At 44.4% G+C, this 15,299-nt stretch overlaps 1 protein-coding gene across 1 annotated transcript in view; it reads right to left on the bottom strand.

The window, feature by feature from the left end:
- Positions 1-15,299, bottom strand: part of spg7 (SPG7 matrix AAA peptidase subunit, paraplegin) — a 90,347-nt gene that overhangs the window by 18,648 nt on the left and 56,400 nt on the right. The window contains 8 exon segments of the mRNA XM_038806481.1: positions 792-819; positions 821-949; positions 2,907-3,022; positions 5,523-5,621; positions 5,624-5,632; positions 5,905-6,001; positions 13,979-14,103; positions 14,809-14,982. Coding sequence (XP_038662409.1) covers positions 792-819; positions 821-949; positions 2,907-3,022; positions 5,523-5,621; positions 5,624-5,632; positions 5,905-6,001; positions 13,979-14,103; positions 14,809-14,982 — 777 coding nt within the window.

Here is a 15,299-nt window from a genome sequence, read left to right as displayed (position 1 = left end):
AAAAGTCTCCCATCCCAGATGTGCGTATGGAAAAACTATAAAGGTATCGTAAAAATAGATGTACACCAGGTAGTGGGTGCCTGGAACTCGCTGCCGGAGGAGGTTGTGGAAGCAGGGAAGAGAACAATAGTGAAGTTTAAGGGGCATCTTGACAAATACATGAAGAGGATGGGAATATATCATTGAATTTACAGTGCAGAAGGAAGCCATTCGGCCCATCGTGTCTGCACCGGCTCTTGGAAAGAACACCCTACCCAAGGTCAACACCTCCACCCTATCCCCATAACCCAGTAACCCCACCCAACACTAAGGGCAATTTTGGACACGAAGGGCAATTTATCAGTGCCATCCACCTAACCTGCACATCTTGTACTTGGGAGGAAACGGGAGCACCCGGAGGAAACCCACGCACACACGGAGAAGGATGTGCAGACTCCGCACAGTGACCCAAGCTGGAATCGAACCTGGGACCCTGGAGCTGTGAAGCAATTGTGGTCTCCACAATGCTACCATGCTGCCCTAATAGAGGGATACCGGGCCCCGGAAGTGTAGAGAGATTTTAGTTTTGATGAGCAGCATGGTCGGCACAGGCTTGGAGGGCCGAAGGGCCTGTTCCTGTGCTGTAGCGTTTCTTTGTTCTTTTCTGCTCCCACCCTCCCGCCTCGGTGCCCATACCAAAATGGGGTGGAACAGGTTAATGCTGAATAAATGCTATACAAAATGTCATCCTTTAGGCTAAAACGGAACAAATACTGACCATAGATCAGAAAAAAGAATTGTTCAAAGTATACCTGTTGTGACTCTATTAAATGTGACGCTTCTGCAACACACGACCTCCTAGAGCCATACACATGCGTTCAAAAAGCTGTTCTTTGGTGAAGAGATACTGCTCTCGTGGTAGGATCTGTGCAAATCCCAGTGCAGCATTTGTTCGTGGTGCTATCGAGACCTACAAGGTATGACAATCAGAAATTAGTTATAATTTATCCCAGTGATTTTAGAAAGTGAAAATGAATGATTCCGAATCAATCGCTGCAAAATAAAGAGATCATATGATTCCTTAAAAAGTTTTCCTCACATAGATACACAAACATTGTGGAGATGTATGCTTCATTTAATCATTTCAAAACACAAATATTTGTTTTCGCAAAAGGCTTTATGGCTCCATTAAACATGTGGTGGATGAATAGCTCTAAAGAATGTGTCCCAGCTTCAATTTCTAGCCTACACAGAGGCATTAGCACCTCTGGGCTAAAAAGAGAAATTCAACCATAATTCCTGTTCCTGAAAACTGCCGGCCAACACTGGGTGAAAACAGGACTGCACTTGGATGCAATGACCTTCCACAGTTGAACAGCCTGCAAACACAAGCTGCATACCAGCCCCCAACACTGGTGAGAAAACCCAATATTTAATTTTAATTTTGTAAGACTGTGAGGAAAGGATACCTCGCCCCAGGAGAGATTTCACGCAAAATAGGGATATTGTATATTAAAACAAACTTCATTACAAACACAGTATTAAAATAGCTTTAACATCACACAAGGCGGTGGCGGCACATGGCACAGTGGTTCGCACTGCTGCCTACAGCGCTGAGGACCCAGATTCAAATCCTGGCCCTGGGTCACTGTCCGTGTGGAGTTTGCACTTTCACCCCCTGTCTGTGTGGGTTTCACCCCCACAACCCAAAGATGTGCAGGTTAGGTGGATTGGCCACACTAAATTGCCCCTTAATTGGAAAAAAAAATAATTGGGTACTCTAATTCTTTTTAAAACATCACACAAGAAAATAGCTTACAATTACCCCTTAAACAATGCTGATCAATAGTGACACAACAACCCTTAACTGCAATCTTTATTCCAACTTAAACAACAAAACTATCTGAGCACTCAATCCACTTTTAAATACAGTTAGCAGACCCAGGCATATGTGCTTAAGAGCTGTTCTTTCAGAATGTTTTAAGAGATAGACCTGAATCCTGTCAGAACCATGCAGGATCCCTAGTCTTCAGAAACGCCTTCATGGTTTGACTTCCATTTCCCAATTGCAAACTCCTGTCTGCCTCAACTCACTATTGACATTGCCTATCCTGTTCACAGGCAAATCTTGAACTCACTGCTTCTGGTCTGTCCCCAGTCAAATGTTTAACTGAACTGCAGTGAGACAGATGTTTGACATCTGTTCACATCACAATCTAAAATTAAACTGCTGTTCTGCAAAATGCCTGGTACTCTCGCTCCTCCCATTAGTTACATCATCTTACCAAACTGAAAGATAATGTATTTAAATTACCAGTCCACAGGGAATTGTCTTAATTCAAACAAAAATCCATGAGCCTAAGCTTTTACAATGCTATAATTGCAGCTCTGGCTCCCAAAAACATTGTTGCCTATTAAACCAGGATTTTTAAAGCGTGACTGGAGCAGTTACACACACACTAACCCAGGCTTTTAACCCTTACTGTACTAAATACATTTAATACCATACATCTGAAATTTCTACATTGATCACATATATTATTATGACGAAATAACAGTTCTCCTTGTCCATAACATTAGTTGATTTCAATGAGGTTACTTGCTACCTATTTTCCTTTGATACTGGAACTTTAGCACACACATACCCAGCCTCCCCCAAACCCACCCACAACCCAGCCTTAGACATACACGCACGCACAGTTCATAGGCTGCTTTGATGTACCTCCCAGGAACCAGCTTAAAGGGTCAAAGGAAACTGAGCAATTCTACACAAAACGTGCCTCAATCAATGAAAGATTGATTCAAATGAGTTGTTGGAGGTCGAAGCATAAAGCAGCAGGTGCAACTGACTATATCTGTATAATAGTACATAAAAGGAGTGTGATAATAGCAACAAGATTCATAGTTTTTTTATAGAAAAACTAGACCTTTAAGACAGCTTCTGTGTGCTCAAGAAGCCAACCCACAAGAACATGCCCAGACTCATGGAAAGCTATTATTTTCTGTTCTTCTTTGGAGAGAATTTTACTCTTCTTGGCAGTGCCTGAGGGGAAAACGGAAAATGTCAACAATGCAAATAAACATTTCCCAGCAAGCAAATAGTGTCATGAGAGTGAACAATGCTGGCACTTTAGGAATGTTTTAAATAATCAGTGACAATTAATTTTGTCCTATTTAAAAAAAAGGGGAGGTTGTGTTCTACTTTGAGAACTGTAACCAGAGGTATTTAATATGAACGTTTGAATTAGAACACAGAATCATAAAGCAATCATGCATCACATCAAGAAGCCATTTGCCCACTGCACCTATGCAGATTCTATAAAAACAGCTGCCAATTAATGCCACTTTCCTCTTCTTTCCCGTGACACACCGAAAACCATTCCTTTAAAATGATTGTACCTGCGTTTAGATTTGAGTCTTCCAAACCATTTATTCCTTCTTCCAAAAGAAATGTTATCCAAAGTATTTTTCCTCCTCCCCCATGTGCCATACACCAGTCTTTAGTGAGCAGGCAACCAAAGGCTGGTTCCTCAGTGTGCTTTTAGTGTTTCCCCAAAAGCAGCCATGAATCTGAACAGGGGCACTTTAAGAAAACAATTATGTGACATCATTGGTCATTTACACAGGAAACCAGGAAGTCTACATCGCAGCCTGTAGTGTTATCATCTAAATAAAGCTCTATGTTTGGTTGAACTACCAAAGCCTGCAGATTTAATCTTAAATCCACCACACCTGGACATTTACAAATGGCACTTAAATATTTCTCAGTTACTGGCTGTTTAGCTTTTAAAATGCAGTACAGTAGTTTACATTATAAATAATTTGCATTAATAAACCAAGTAGTCAAATTAAAAAGAGTCTGAGAAGTAACAGGAGGGCAGCACAGTGGTTACCACTGCTGCCTCAAGAAGCCGAGACCCAGGTTCGATCCCAGCCCTGGGTCACTGAACGGAGAAAATTGTCTGTTTGGGTCTCACCCCCACAACTTAAAACGATGTGCAGGGTAGGTGGATTGGCCATGACAAAATTGCCCCTTAATTGGAAAAAAAGAATTGGGTACTCTAAATTTAATATAGAAGGAAAAATTTAATATAAAGGAAAAGAAAGGGCAGCACGGTGGCGCAGTGAGTAGCACTGCTGCCTCACGGCACCAAGGTCCCAGGTTCGATCCCGTCTCTGGTTGGAGTTTGCACATTCTCCTCATGTTTGCGTCGGTTTCGCCTCCACAACCCAAAGATGTGATAGGTGGATTGGCCACGCTAAATTGCCCTTAATTGGAAAAATGAATTGGATAGTCCAAATTTATTTTTTTTTTTAAAGAAAAACAGGAAACAAAACTGAAAGTTAATGGGTTGACGGGTATCTGATCTCATGATCAGGTTAAAATCCGGGGGCGGAATTCTCCGACCCGCCGCCGGTCGTGGAATTCGCCCGGGCCAGCGTAAATCCCGCCCCCGCAGTGGCCGCAATTCTCCGCCACCCGGGAATCGGCGGGAGTGGGAATCGCGCCCCGCCGATCTGCGTGCCCCCCGCGGCGATTCTCCGGCCCACGATGGGCCGAAGTTCCGCCGCTGACAAGTTAATCCGCCGACGTGGGTTTAAAACCACCTCTGTGCCGGCAGGATTGGCGGTGCAAGCGGGCCCCCAGGGTCCTGGGGGGGGGGGGGGGGTGGGGGGGGGGGGGGGGGGGGGGGGGGGATCGGAACCCAAGGCGGTGCCCCCACGGTGGCCTGGCCCGCAATTGGGGCCCACCGATCGGTGGGCAGGCCTGTGCCATGGGGGGCACCTCTTTTTCTTCTGTCGCCGCCACAGCCTCCACCATGGCTGAGGCAGAAGAGACCCCCCCTACCCCCGCGCATGCGCCGGCGGTTAAGTCAGCAGCTGCTGACGCCCTGGCGCATGCGCAGACTCACGCCGGCCGGCAAAGGGCCTTTCGGCCAGCCCCGAGGCCGGCCGGCAGGCGTCAAAGGCCGTTGCGCCGGTTTTGGCGCAGCGGGAGCCTCTCCGGCGCGGGCCTAGCCCTAAAGGTGCGGAGAATTCCGTACCTTTTGGGAAGGCCCGACACGGGAGTGGTTGGCGCCACTCCACTACGCCGGGAACCCCCGCCCCGCCGGGTAGGGGAGAATTTCGCCCCTGATGTCACAAATATTACCAATATCCACTGCCTGAAATTTAGTTATTTTGTTCAGCTTGGAAGGGTTCACATCAATTGCCAGTATAATCTATATCCTTGATGTATAACACCAAAAAATGAGATTGATAAACACTGGTGCAAATTTATTGGGGAATGAACTCCAAGAACTGCTTGGTCTAAAATTGACATGGGATTCCCTTCATTTAAGATGAGTTCACAAATTGATTGTTTTTTTTAAAATGGCATCCTTTAGACAGCTTCCGTGTGCTGAAGAAGCAGGCCCATAAACTCTTACTGTACCACAATGCAATTCAAAATAAAGGTCAATGTTAGTGCTCTCCTGATCCATACCTCTTTCCCCCTCATTATATGGTGATTGATAAAATGAATGAAAATAGAAAATAGATACCTGCTATGACCTTCTCTACTGCATATTCAAAATTTAAGGTGTCAACAGATTTCTCCCCTTCTCTGGCTGCATGTAATGCTGCTTCATTACAGATGTTGCGATGTCAGCTCCTAGGATGAAGCCAAATTAATGCACACGTTAAACTAAACAAGATTCTGCAGCACAAAGGTTTGTGTGACTAAAGTAGGACAGATTATAGTTAGCACTTTTGAACGGCATAACAGATTTCTAATTACAACCTCAAATTTCTGATGGAATATGTAAGCTCAGAAACTTTTACACCAACATGTACAGCAACCTCCCTGGAAACACAGAGCAGCTCAGCCGACAAAAAAATCTACAATAAAATTTTGCACAGTACGTTTAAATGCTCAATTCTTACCACTGAATCCTGGAGCTAGCTCAGCCAATCGTTGGGAATAAAAACCAAGCCGGACGAGTTACTTTAGACTCTTCAAATGTTGCTCAAAATTTCCTTCCTTTCCTACAAATGCCAAAGGACAATAATAGTTATAAAGTTATCCCATGATTCATCTTTTCAGCTGAGTGGGTGCTGGAAGCTTCCATTAGCTTTAATTCTCGATTTGTTTTACTAAACAAAGCAAACTGGAAGTTCAAGATATTCCATCCAAAGTGATCACATAGTTAGATTGTGCGGGATTAGAATTGTAGCAACTCTGCCTCAACAAAATTAGTTCTAACTTGTGTTTTGAAAGCCACAGTTTAGTAATCAAGCTATATATCCAGGTATAAAAAATATTTTGATATAAACTGCAGAAAGTTTCACAAAATACAAAATGCACCAGAAAATAAGAGAAAAGTTACATTCCTGTTGTTCTGTCGTTGTGTATGCCTTGGTATAGGTTTGCACTAGAGTGCTGAGCTTGTGGGCACTTGAGTGCTACAGTGAGAGTTTGGTGACTGAGGGAGTTCGGTGAGGAGGGAGTACGGTGCTCCTTACATTTCATTTCCTATATTTATCAAAGAGTGTGAAGGGAGCCAGGAGTTTAGAGTACAGCTGACTGGAAGCAGAGTCAGAGGGGCGGAGGTCCAGTTGGTCCACAGGGCAGCTAATTCTGTAAAGTAAGAGGGGATAGAGGCTAGGGCAGTTGCATGCTCCTCCTGTAGGATGTGGGTGGTGAGGGATACCACTGGTGTCCCCGCTGACTATACCTGCGGGAATTGCACCCAACTCCGGCTCCTCAGAGGACCGTGTTAAGGACTGGAGCTGGAGCTGGATGAACTTCGGATCATCCGGGAGGCAGAGGGGGTCATAGAGAAGAGTTACAGGGAGGTAGCCACACCAAAGGTACTGGACAAAAGTAGCTCTGTTACAGTCAGGGGAAAGAAAACTAACAGGCAGACAGTGCAGGGATCCCTCGTGGCCGTTCCCCTTCAAAACAAGTATACTGTTTTGGATGCTGTTTGGGGGGGGGGGGGGGGGGGGGGGGGATGACCTACCGGGGTTAGGCCCCAGCGGCCAGGTCTCTGGCACGGAGTCTGGCTCTGGGGCTCAGAAGGGAAGGGGGGAGCATAGAAAAGCAATAGTAATAGGAGATTCAATGGTTAGGGGAATAGATAGGAGATTCTGTGGTTGCGAGCGAGACTCCCAAAAGGTATGTTGCCTCCCGGGTGCCAGAGATGTCTCGGATCGTGTCTTCAGGATCCTGAAGGGGGAAGGGGAGCAGCCAGAAGTCGTGGTGCACATTGGTACCAAGGACGTAGGTAGGAAAAAGGGTGTGGAGGTAATAAACAAGTTTAGGGAGTTAGGCTGGAAGTTAAAGGCCAGGACAGACAGAGTTGTCATCTCTGGTTTGTTGCCGGTGCCACGTGATAGCGAGGCTAGGAATAGGGAGAGAGTGCAGTTGAACACGTGGCTGCAGGAATGGTGTAGGAGGGAGGGCTTCAGGTATTTGGATTACTGGAGTGCATTCTGGGAAGGTGGGACCTGTACAAGCAGGACAGGTTGCATCTGAACCAGAGGGGCACCAATATCCTGGGAGGGAGGTTTTCTAGTACTCTTCGGGAGGGTTTAAACTAATTTGGCAGGGGAATGGGAACCGGATCTGTAGTCCAGCAACTAAGGAAGCCGATATTCAGGACGCCAAAGCACGTAGTGATGCAGTGGGGAAGGTAACACTGACAAAGGAGAGTACTTGCAGGCAAGGAGATGGGTTGAAGTGTGTATACTTTAATGCAAGAAGCATCAGGAATAAGGTGGGTGAACTTAAGGCATGGATCGGTACTTGGGACTACGATGTGGTGGCCATCACGGAAACTTGGATAGAAGAGGGGCAGAAATGGTTGTTGGAGGTCCCTGGTTATAGATGTTTCAACAAGATTAGGGAGGATGGTAAAAGAGGTTGGTGGTGGGGGGGGGGGGGGGGGCATTGTTAATTAGAGATAGTATAACAGCTGCAGAAAGGCAGTTCGAGGGGGATCTGCCTACTGAGGTAATATGGGTTGAAGTCAGAAATAGGAAAGGAGCAGTCACCTTGTTGGGAGTTTTCTATGGGCCCCCCAATAGCAGCAGAGATGTGGAGGAACAGATTGGGAAACAGATTTTGGAAAGGTGCAGAAGTCACAGGGTAGTAGTCATGGGTGACTTCAACTTCCCAAATATTGAGTGGAAACTCTTTAGATCAAATAGTTTGGGATGGGGTAGTGTTTGTGCAGTGTGTCCAGGAAGCTTTTCTCACACAGTATGTAGATTGTCTGACCAGAGGGGAGGCCATATTGGATTTAGTACTTGGTAATGAACCAGGGCAGGTGATAGATTTGTTAGTGGGGGAGCATTTTGGAGGTAGTGACCACAATTCTGTGACTTTCACTTTAGTAATGGAGAGGGATAGGTGCGTGCAACAGGGAAAGGTTTATAATTGGGGGAAGGTAAATACAATGCTGTCAGACAAGAATTGAAGTGCAGAAGTTGGGAACAAAGGCTGTCAGGGAAGGTCACAAGTGAAATGTGGAACTTGTTCAAGGAACAGGTACTGCGTGTCTTTGATATGTATGTCCCTGTTAGGCAGGGAAGAGATGGTCGAGTGAGGGAACCATGGTTGACAAGAGAGGTTGAATGTCTTGTTAAGAGGAAGAAGGAGACTTATGCAAGGCTGAAGAAACAAGGTTCAGACAGGGCGCTGGAGGGATACAAGATAGCCAGGAGGGAACTGAAGAAAGGGATTAGGAGAGCTAAGATAGGGCATGAAAAATCTTTGGCAGGTAGGATCAAGGAAAACCCCAAGGCCTTTTACACATACGTGAGAAATTTGAGAATGACTAGAGCGAGGGTAGGTCCGATCAAGGACAGTAGCGGGAGATTGTGTATCGAGTCTGAAGAGATAGGAGAGGTCTTGAACAAGTATTTTCTTCAGTATTTACAAACGAGAGGGGCCATATTGTTGGAGAGGACAGTGTGAAACAGACTGATAAGCTTGAGGAGATACTTGTCAGGAAGGAAGATGTGTTGCGCGTTTTGAAAAACTTGAGGATAGACAAGTCCCCCTGGCCTGACGGGATATATCCAAGGATTCTATGGGAAGCAAGAAATGAAATTGCAGAGCCGTTGGCAATGATCTTTTCGTCCTCGCTGTCAACAGGGGTGGTACCAGAGGATTGGAGAGTGGTGAATGTCGTGCCCCTGTTCAAAAAAGGGAATCGGGATAACCCTGGGAATTACAGGCCAGTTAGTCTTACTTCGGTGGTAGGCAAAGTAATGGAAAGGGTACTGAGGGATAGGATTTCTGAGCATCTGGAAAGGCACTGCTTGATTAGGGATAGTCAGCACAGATTTGTGAGGGGTAGGTCTTGTCTTACAAGTATTATTGACTTCTCTGAGGAGATGACCAGCATGTGAATGAAGGTAAAGCAGTGGATGTAGTGTACATGGATTTTAGTAAGGCATTTGATAAGGTTCCCCATTGTAGGCTTGTGCAGAAAGTAAGGAGGCATGGGATAGTGGGAAATTTGGCCAGTTGGATAACAAACTGGCTAACCGATAGAAGACAGAGAGTGGTGGTGGATGGCAAATATTCAGCCTGGAGCCCAGTTATCAGTGGCGTACCGCAGGGGTCAGTTCTGGGTCCTCTGCTGTTTGTGATTTCATTAACGACTTGGATGAGGGAGTTGAAGGGTGGGTCAGTAAATTTGCAGATGATACGAAGATTGGTGGAGTTGTGGATAGTGAGGAGGGCTGTTGTCGGCTTCAAAGGGACATAGAAAGGATGCAGAGCTGGGCTGAGAAGTGGCAGATGGAGTTTAACCCTGACAAGTGTGAGGTTGTCCATTTTGGAAGGACAAATATGAATGCGGAATACAGGGTTAACGGTAGGGTTCTTGGCAATGTGGAGGAGCAGAGAGATCTTGGGGTCTATGTTCATCGATCTTTGAAAGTTGCCACTCAAGTGGATAGAGCTGTGAAGAAGGCCTATGGTGTGCTAGCGTTCATTAGCAGAGGGATTGAATTTAAGAGCCGTGAGGTGATGATGCAGCTGTACAAAACCTTGGTCAGGCCACATTTGGAGTACTGTGTGCAGTTCTGGTCGCCTCATTTTAGGAAGGATGTGGAAGCTTTGGAAAAGGTGCAAAGGAGATTTACCAGGATGTTGCCTGGAATGGAGAGTAGGTCATACGAGGAAAGGTTGAGGGTGCTAGGCCTTTTCTCATTAGAACGGAGAAGGATGAGGGGCGACTTGATAGAGGTTTATAAGATGATCAGGGGAATAGATTAGACAGTCAGAGACTTTTTCCCCGGGTGGAACACACCATTACAAGGGGACATAAATTTAAGATAAATGGTGGAAGATTTAGAGGGGATGTCAGAGGTAGGTTCTTTACCCAGAGAGTGGTGGGGGCATGGAATGCACTGCCTGTGGAAGTAGTTGAGTCGGAAACGTTAGGGACCTTCAAGCGGCTATTGGATAGGTACATGGATTAGGGTAGAATAATGGAGTGTAGGTTAACTTCATCTTAAGGGCAGCACGGTAGCATTGTGGATAGCACAATTGCTTCACAGCTCCAGGGTCCCAAGTTCGATTTCGACTTGGGTCACTGTCTGTGTGGAGTCTGCACATCCTCCACGTGTGCGCGTGGGTTTCCTCCGGGTACTCCGGTTTCCTCCCACAGTCCAAAGATGTGCAGGTTGGGTGGATTGGCCATGAAAAATTGCCCTTAGTGTCCAAAATTCTATGATTAACCTAGGACAAAAGTTCGGCGTAACATCGTGGGCCGAAGGGCCTGTTCTGTGCTGTATTTCTCTATCTATTTATCAGCATCACGAATTGAAACAACTTGCTTGTGAGATAATTAAGCCTGCTTAAGCAATCAAAATAAACAAAACTGATTAACTGGTGATTATCCTCCTTTGAAATAGGAAAGTAACTGGAAAGCGGGTACAAAACGTAGGGTCTCTGGGATTGGTACAGCTGATGGTGACACACCTAGCAATTGAAGATTGCACCAATGTCAGACTTTGATACTGGAACCAGGCAGATCTGCATTATTCTGAGGCTTTCAATTGACCACCCAATGTGTCTCATTGCAAGGATACAACAATAACTATTTGAATTTATATAGCACCTTGAACATAGTAAAACATCCCAAGGCACTTCACAGGAGCATTAACAAACAATATTTGACATGGAACCACATTAGGAAATACAAGGACACGACAAAGCTAAGTCAAAGAGGTAGGTTTTAGGGGCGGCATGGTGGTGCATTGGTTAGCCCTGTTGCCACACAGAGCCAAGGACCCGGGTTCGATCACGGCCCTGGGTAACTGTCCTTGTGGATTTTGCACATTCTCCCTGTGTCTGCGTGGGTTGCAACCTCACAATACAAAAATGTACAGGATAGGTCGATTGGCCAGGCTTAAATTGCCCCTTAATTGGAAAAAAAAAGAATTGGGCATATCATAGCCATATCAACATCGGGACTGCTTTCTTCCACCCTGCCTCAGTTCATCACCTCAACACCAAAAGCAGAAGTAGGGCTTTCGGCCCCATCACATGTGCTCTGCCATTCAGTGAGATTATGACTGATCTAATCCTCAACTCCACTTTCCCACCGTATCACCATAATCCTTGATTCCCTGATTTATCCCCATAACCGTTGATTCCTGGATTCCCTTCATGATTAAAAATCTGTTTATCTCTGCCTTGAACATAACTAACAACCCACCTTCTACAGCTCTCTGCGGTAAAGAATTATAGTTTCACTACCTCGAGAGAAGAAATTCCTCCTGATTTGTGTCTTAAATGGGCGACGCCTTGCCTGAGATTATTCCCTCAGATGCTAGACACTCCCACAAGGGAAACAACCTACCAGCGTCTACCCTGTCAAGCCCCGAGAATCCTATTTATCCAGGGCTGTATGGTAGAGCAGTGGTTAGCACTACTGCCTCACTGCACCGAGGATCCGGGTTCGGCACCTTGTGGAGTTGCACATTCTCCCAGTGTCTGTATGGATCTCATCCCCACAACCCAAAAATGTGCAGGGGCAGGGTAGGTGGATGGGCTACGCTAAATTGTTCCTTAATTAAAAAAAAAAGATAATCCTATGTCTCAATAAGGTTGCCCCTCACTCTTCTAAACTCCAATGTGTACAGGTCCAACCTACTTAATCTCTCCTCATAAGAAAATACTTCTGTACCCAGGGTCAACCAAGTGGAGCTTCTCTGGACTGCCTCCAATGCCAGTATATCTTTTCTTAGATAAGGGGACCAACTGTTCACAATATTCCAGGTGTGATGTAAATAGCACCTTGTATAGATTTGGCAATACTACCCTATATTTTATTTCTGAAACATCATCCATGCCTTTGTTACCTCTAGAATTGACTATTCAATTATCTCCTGGCCAGCTTGCCATCTTCCACCTTACATAAAGTTGTATTCATCCAAAACTGTTTTATATATCTTAGCTCGCTCATTCTCATTCACCCTCATCAGCGCAGTTACTGACCTTCACTGGTTCAATGTATGACAATGCCTCTATTTTAAAATCCTGCTCCTCGTATTCAAATCCTTCCACGGCCTCAACTCTCAACAATCTCTGCAATCTCTTCCAGTCCGACATCCTAACACCTTTTCCCTGCAGAGGAATATCGCCCTTTTGTTTTCCAAGGCACAACTCTAATTGGGAATATATCATCGTTCCTTCATCATCAGTGGATTAAAATTCTGGAACCCCTATTGTGAAAAACCATCACCACATACACTGTAGCAGTTCAAGAAGGCAACTCACCACCATCTCCACTAGGATAATTAAGGGTGGCAAATAAATACTAGCCTGTCACTAACGCCAACATCCGGTGGAAAGAAAAAGAATCACAGACACAATTCTATTTAAATGGAAGAATGAAATTTAAAACAAATTATTGGACTGTAACTTCAGCTGAGTTAGAGTCGGATTGCCACTCTGCTCTTATTTACTTGCAATAAGATGTACTGCCCTTTCTTGCCGAGCCTTCGACTCAGGCCTGGTTTGATAAGTTCAATGCTGCTGTCCAGGAATCCTCTCAGTCAAGTGCAGCAGAGTTGGACGAAAGGAAGACACTCCCCATTTTCCAGCATAAGCTGCTGTAAAACAACTAAGTTGAAAAGTCCAGCCTTTGGGAAGCTAATCAAGGGGGTGAGGGCAAGTTGGGGGTGATCAGCTCAATCTATAGTTACCCAAGAGTTCTGATTTTTCCAGGGTAACTAAGACAGATTAAATTACCTGAAGACTGTGATTTAATCAGAGTATTGGATGCTTCCCAGTGCAGAGTATTTTCCAATTGGAGGTTTTGCCTTGCTATCCCACTGAAAGTGGGGGACGACCGGGATCGGATCCCACAGCAGATCTTTGGAGTGCTCCTCCTGGCACAACCCCCTGGAGATTAGAAGTTATAAACCATAATAATCTATGCAGTAATATCCATAGACCTCCTCTTGAACTTGTATCCTTAACCTTTAGTGCAGCATGAACAGATTTGATTTACTACTGACATTGTCAATTAGTTTATCCTCTTATTGGCAGTCCGTTCCTGTTTCACACCAAGAACAAATTTTAGGGTCAATGGGGCTCCAGCCATATTGTGATCATATCAGTTTTCTTATCTTTGCCATTTGATTGGACCAAAATTTAACTTGTAGCTTTTAAAAAAAAAGATATTCCTACTTCAAAATAAGCGGTTAAAGATGGTAAGGAATGTCAAGCGGGAAAAAAAATTGAGCGTGGAATGTTAAGAAAACAGAGTTAAGGGAGAAAGAAGGAAAATGACAAAATGGTAAACAGAGGTATAAAAAGTCACATTTTTACCGTCTGTAAAACCCTGGGCTGGGGAAACTAACATTTCGACAACATGTCTGTGAGCCATAGCGTTAAAACATACCTCAGTTTAGTAGAATATTGCAATCTTTCACTTGATAGCAAACCAAAGATGCAAAATTATTATTTTCTGCACCCATCCCTCAGTACCTGCAAAGTAGGAAAGTCTATAAATATATGTCGATCCAGTCGGCCAGGTCTCATTAAGGCGCTGTCCAAAATATCTGCACGGTTGGTTGATGCCAGAACTATTACATGATCTGTTGTGCCCATTCCTGTTCAAAATAGTATAGTAAATAACATTGAAGCAATTTACAATGTTCCAGTAAGAACTGGTGGTGTTATCTACACAAGGCCAGCAACATTTCACTTTTTTAAAACATAAATGATAAAAGACACATATGGAATTTTATACACTCTTTGATAATGAACAAGCTTCATGCTTGTTCAAATACACGTTTCATGGTCCAATATCCACCACATGGCAAGCAACAATTACTGACAGCAACAAATTTCAGAGGAACTTTTTAATCTAGACTGGTTGTCAAGACACCCTCGGAAATGTTATTGCAGTCAGCATTGAATGAATAATCTCAATTTCAGTTGTACTTTCAATATTAATGAGGTCCTGCATTTCATATTAAGATCTGAAACACCATTGTTCTTGAATCCCAATACTGCCATTTGGACAGTGAAGGATCTGATGCAGTGTAACCACTCAACCCAATCACTGGTTAATTTAATTTGAATTCAACATCATATGGTATGTTCTGCAGCTAAAAGGTTGAAGCATACCAGCGTACCTGGCTATTTACCAGGGGAGGTTATCCTCAGGCGTGCTGCTCTGAAGGGTCAAAAGTGTCAAAAGGGTCAAAATACATTTCTAAAATACGACACAACAGCTCATTACTTTAGAAAATAATGAATGATATTGAACAACACTGGCTTGCACTTCTATTGTACCACCACAGAATACCCACCATCCATTTCCACTAACAGCTGATTCAGTGTCTGCTCTTCCTCTGTATTAGCAAACCCAGACATGCTGGTGGATCGTTTCTTACCCACTGCATCAATTTCATCAATGTACACAATGCAGGGCGCACGAGCTCGGGCCTCCTTAAATAAACTTCGTACCCTTGCAGCACCTAGACCTACAAAGGATAATTAGAGTAGAAACCTCTTTAAAAATAACAAATACAACAATTCAATATAAAAGATTGATGGTGTTGTGTTATTGTCATCCTAAAAGTATCTATTGGTCACAAATAAAAATGCCAAATTCGAAAATAAAGTTTTTGATATTTTCTGAGGAATGCTCTTGCTGGTACTCTTGAGCAGCCAACAAAAAAGTCCCGTTAGGGCAAGAAAATCTAGACAACTGATCATAAAATTCCAATCGTGCACTCAAAATATTATCTCTGTTGGAAAGTGACTTTCAGTGGCGGCCATGAGCTGGGCTGTCGCACAA

Source organism: Scyliorhinus canicula, chromosome 9, assembly GCF_902713615.1.
Source record: "Scyliorhinus canicula chromosome 9, sScyCan1.1, whole genome shotgun sequence".
NCBI classification, from domain to species: Eukaryota; Metazoa; Chordata; class Chondrichthyes; order Carcharhiniformes; family Scyliorhinidae; genus Scyliorhinus; species Scyliorhinus canicula.
Note: the sequence above shows the minus strand (reverse complement) of the source record. Positions and strands in the feature narration are given on the sequence as shown.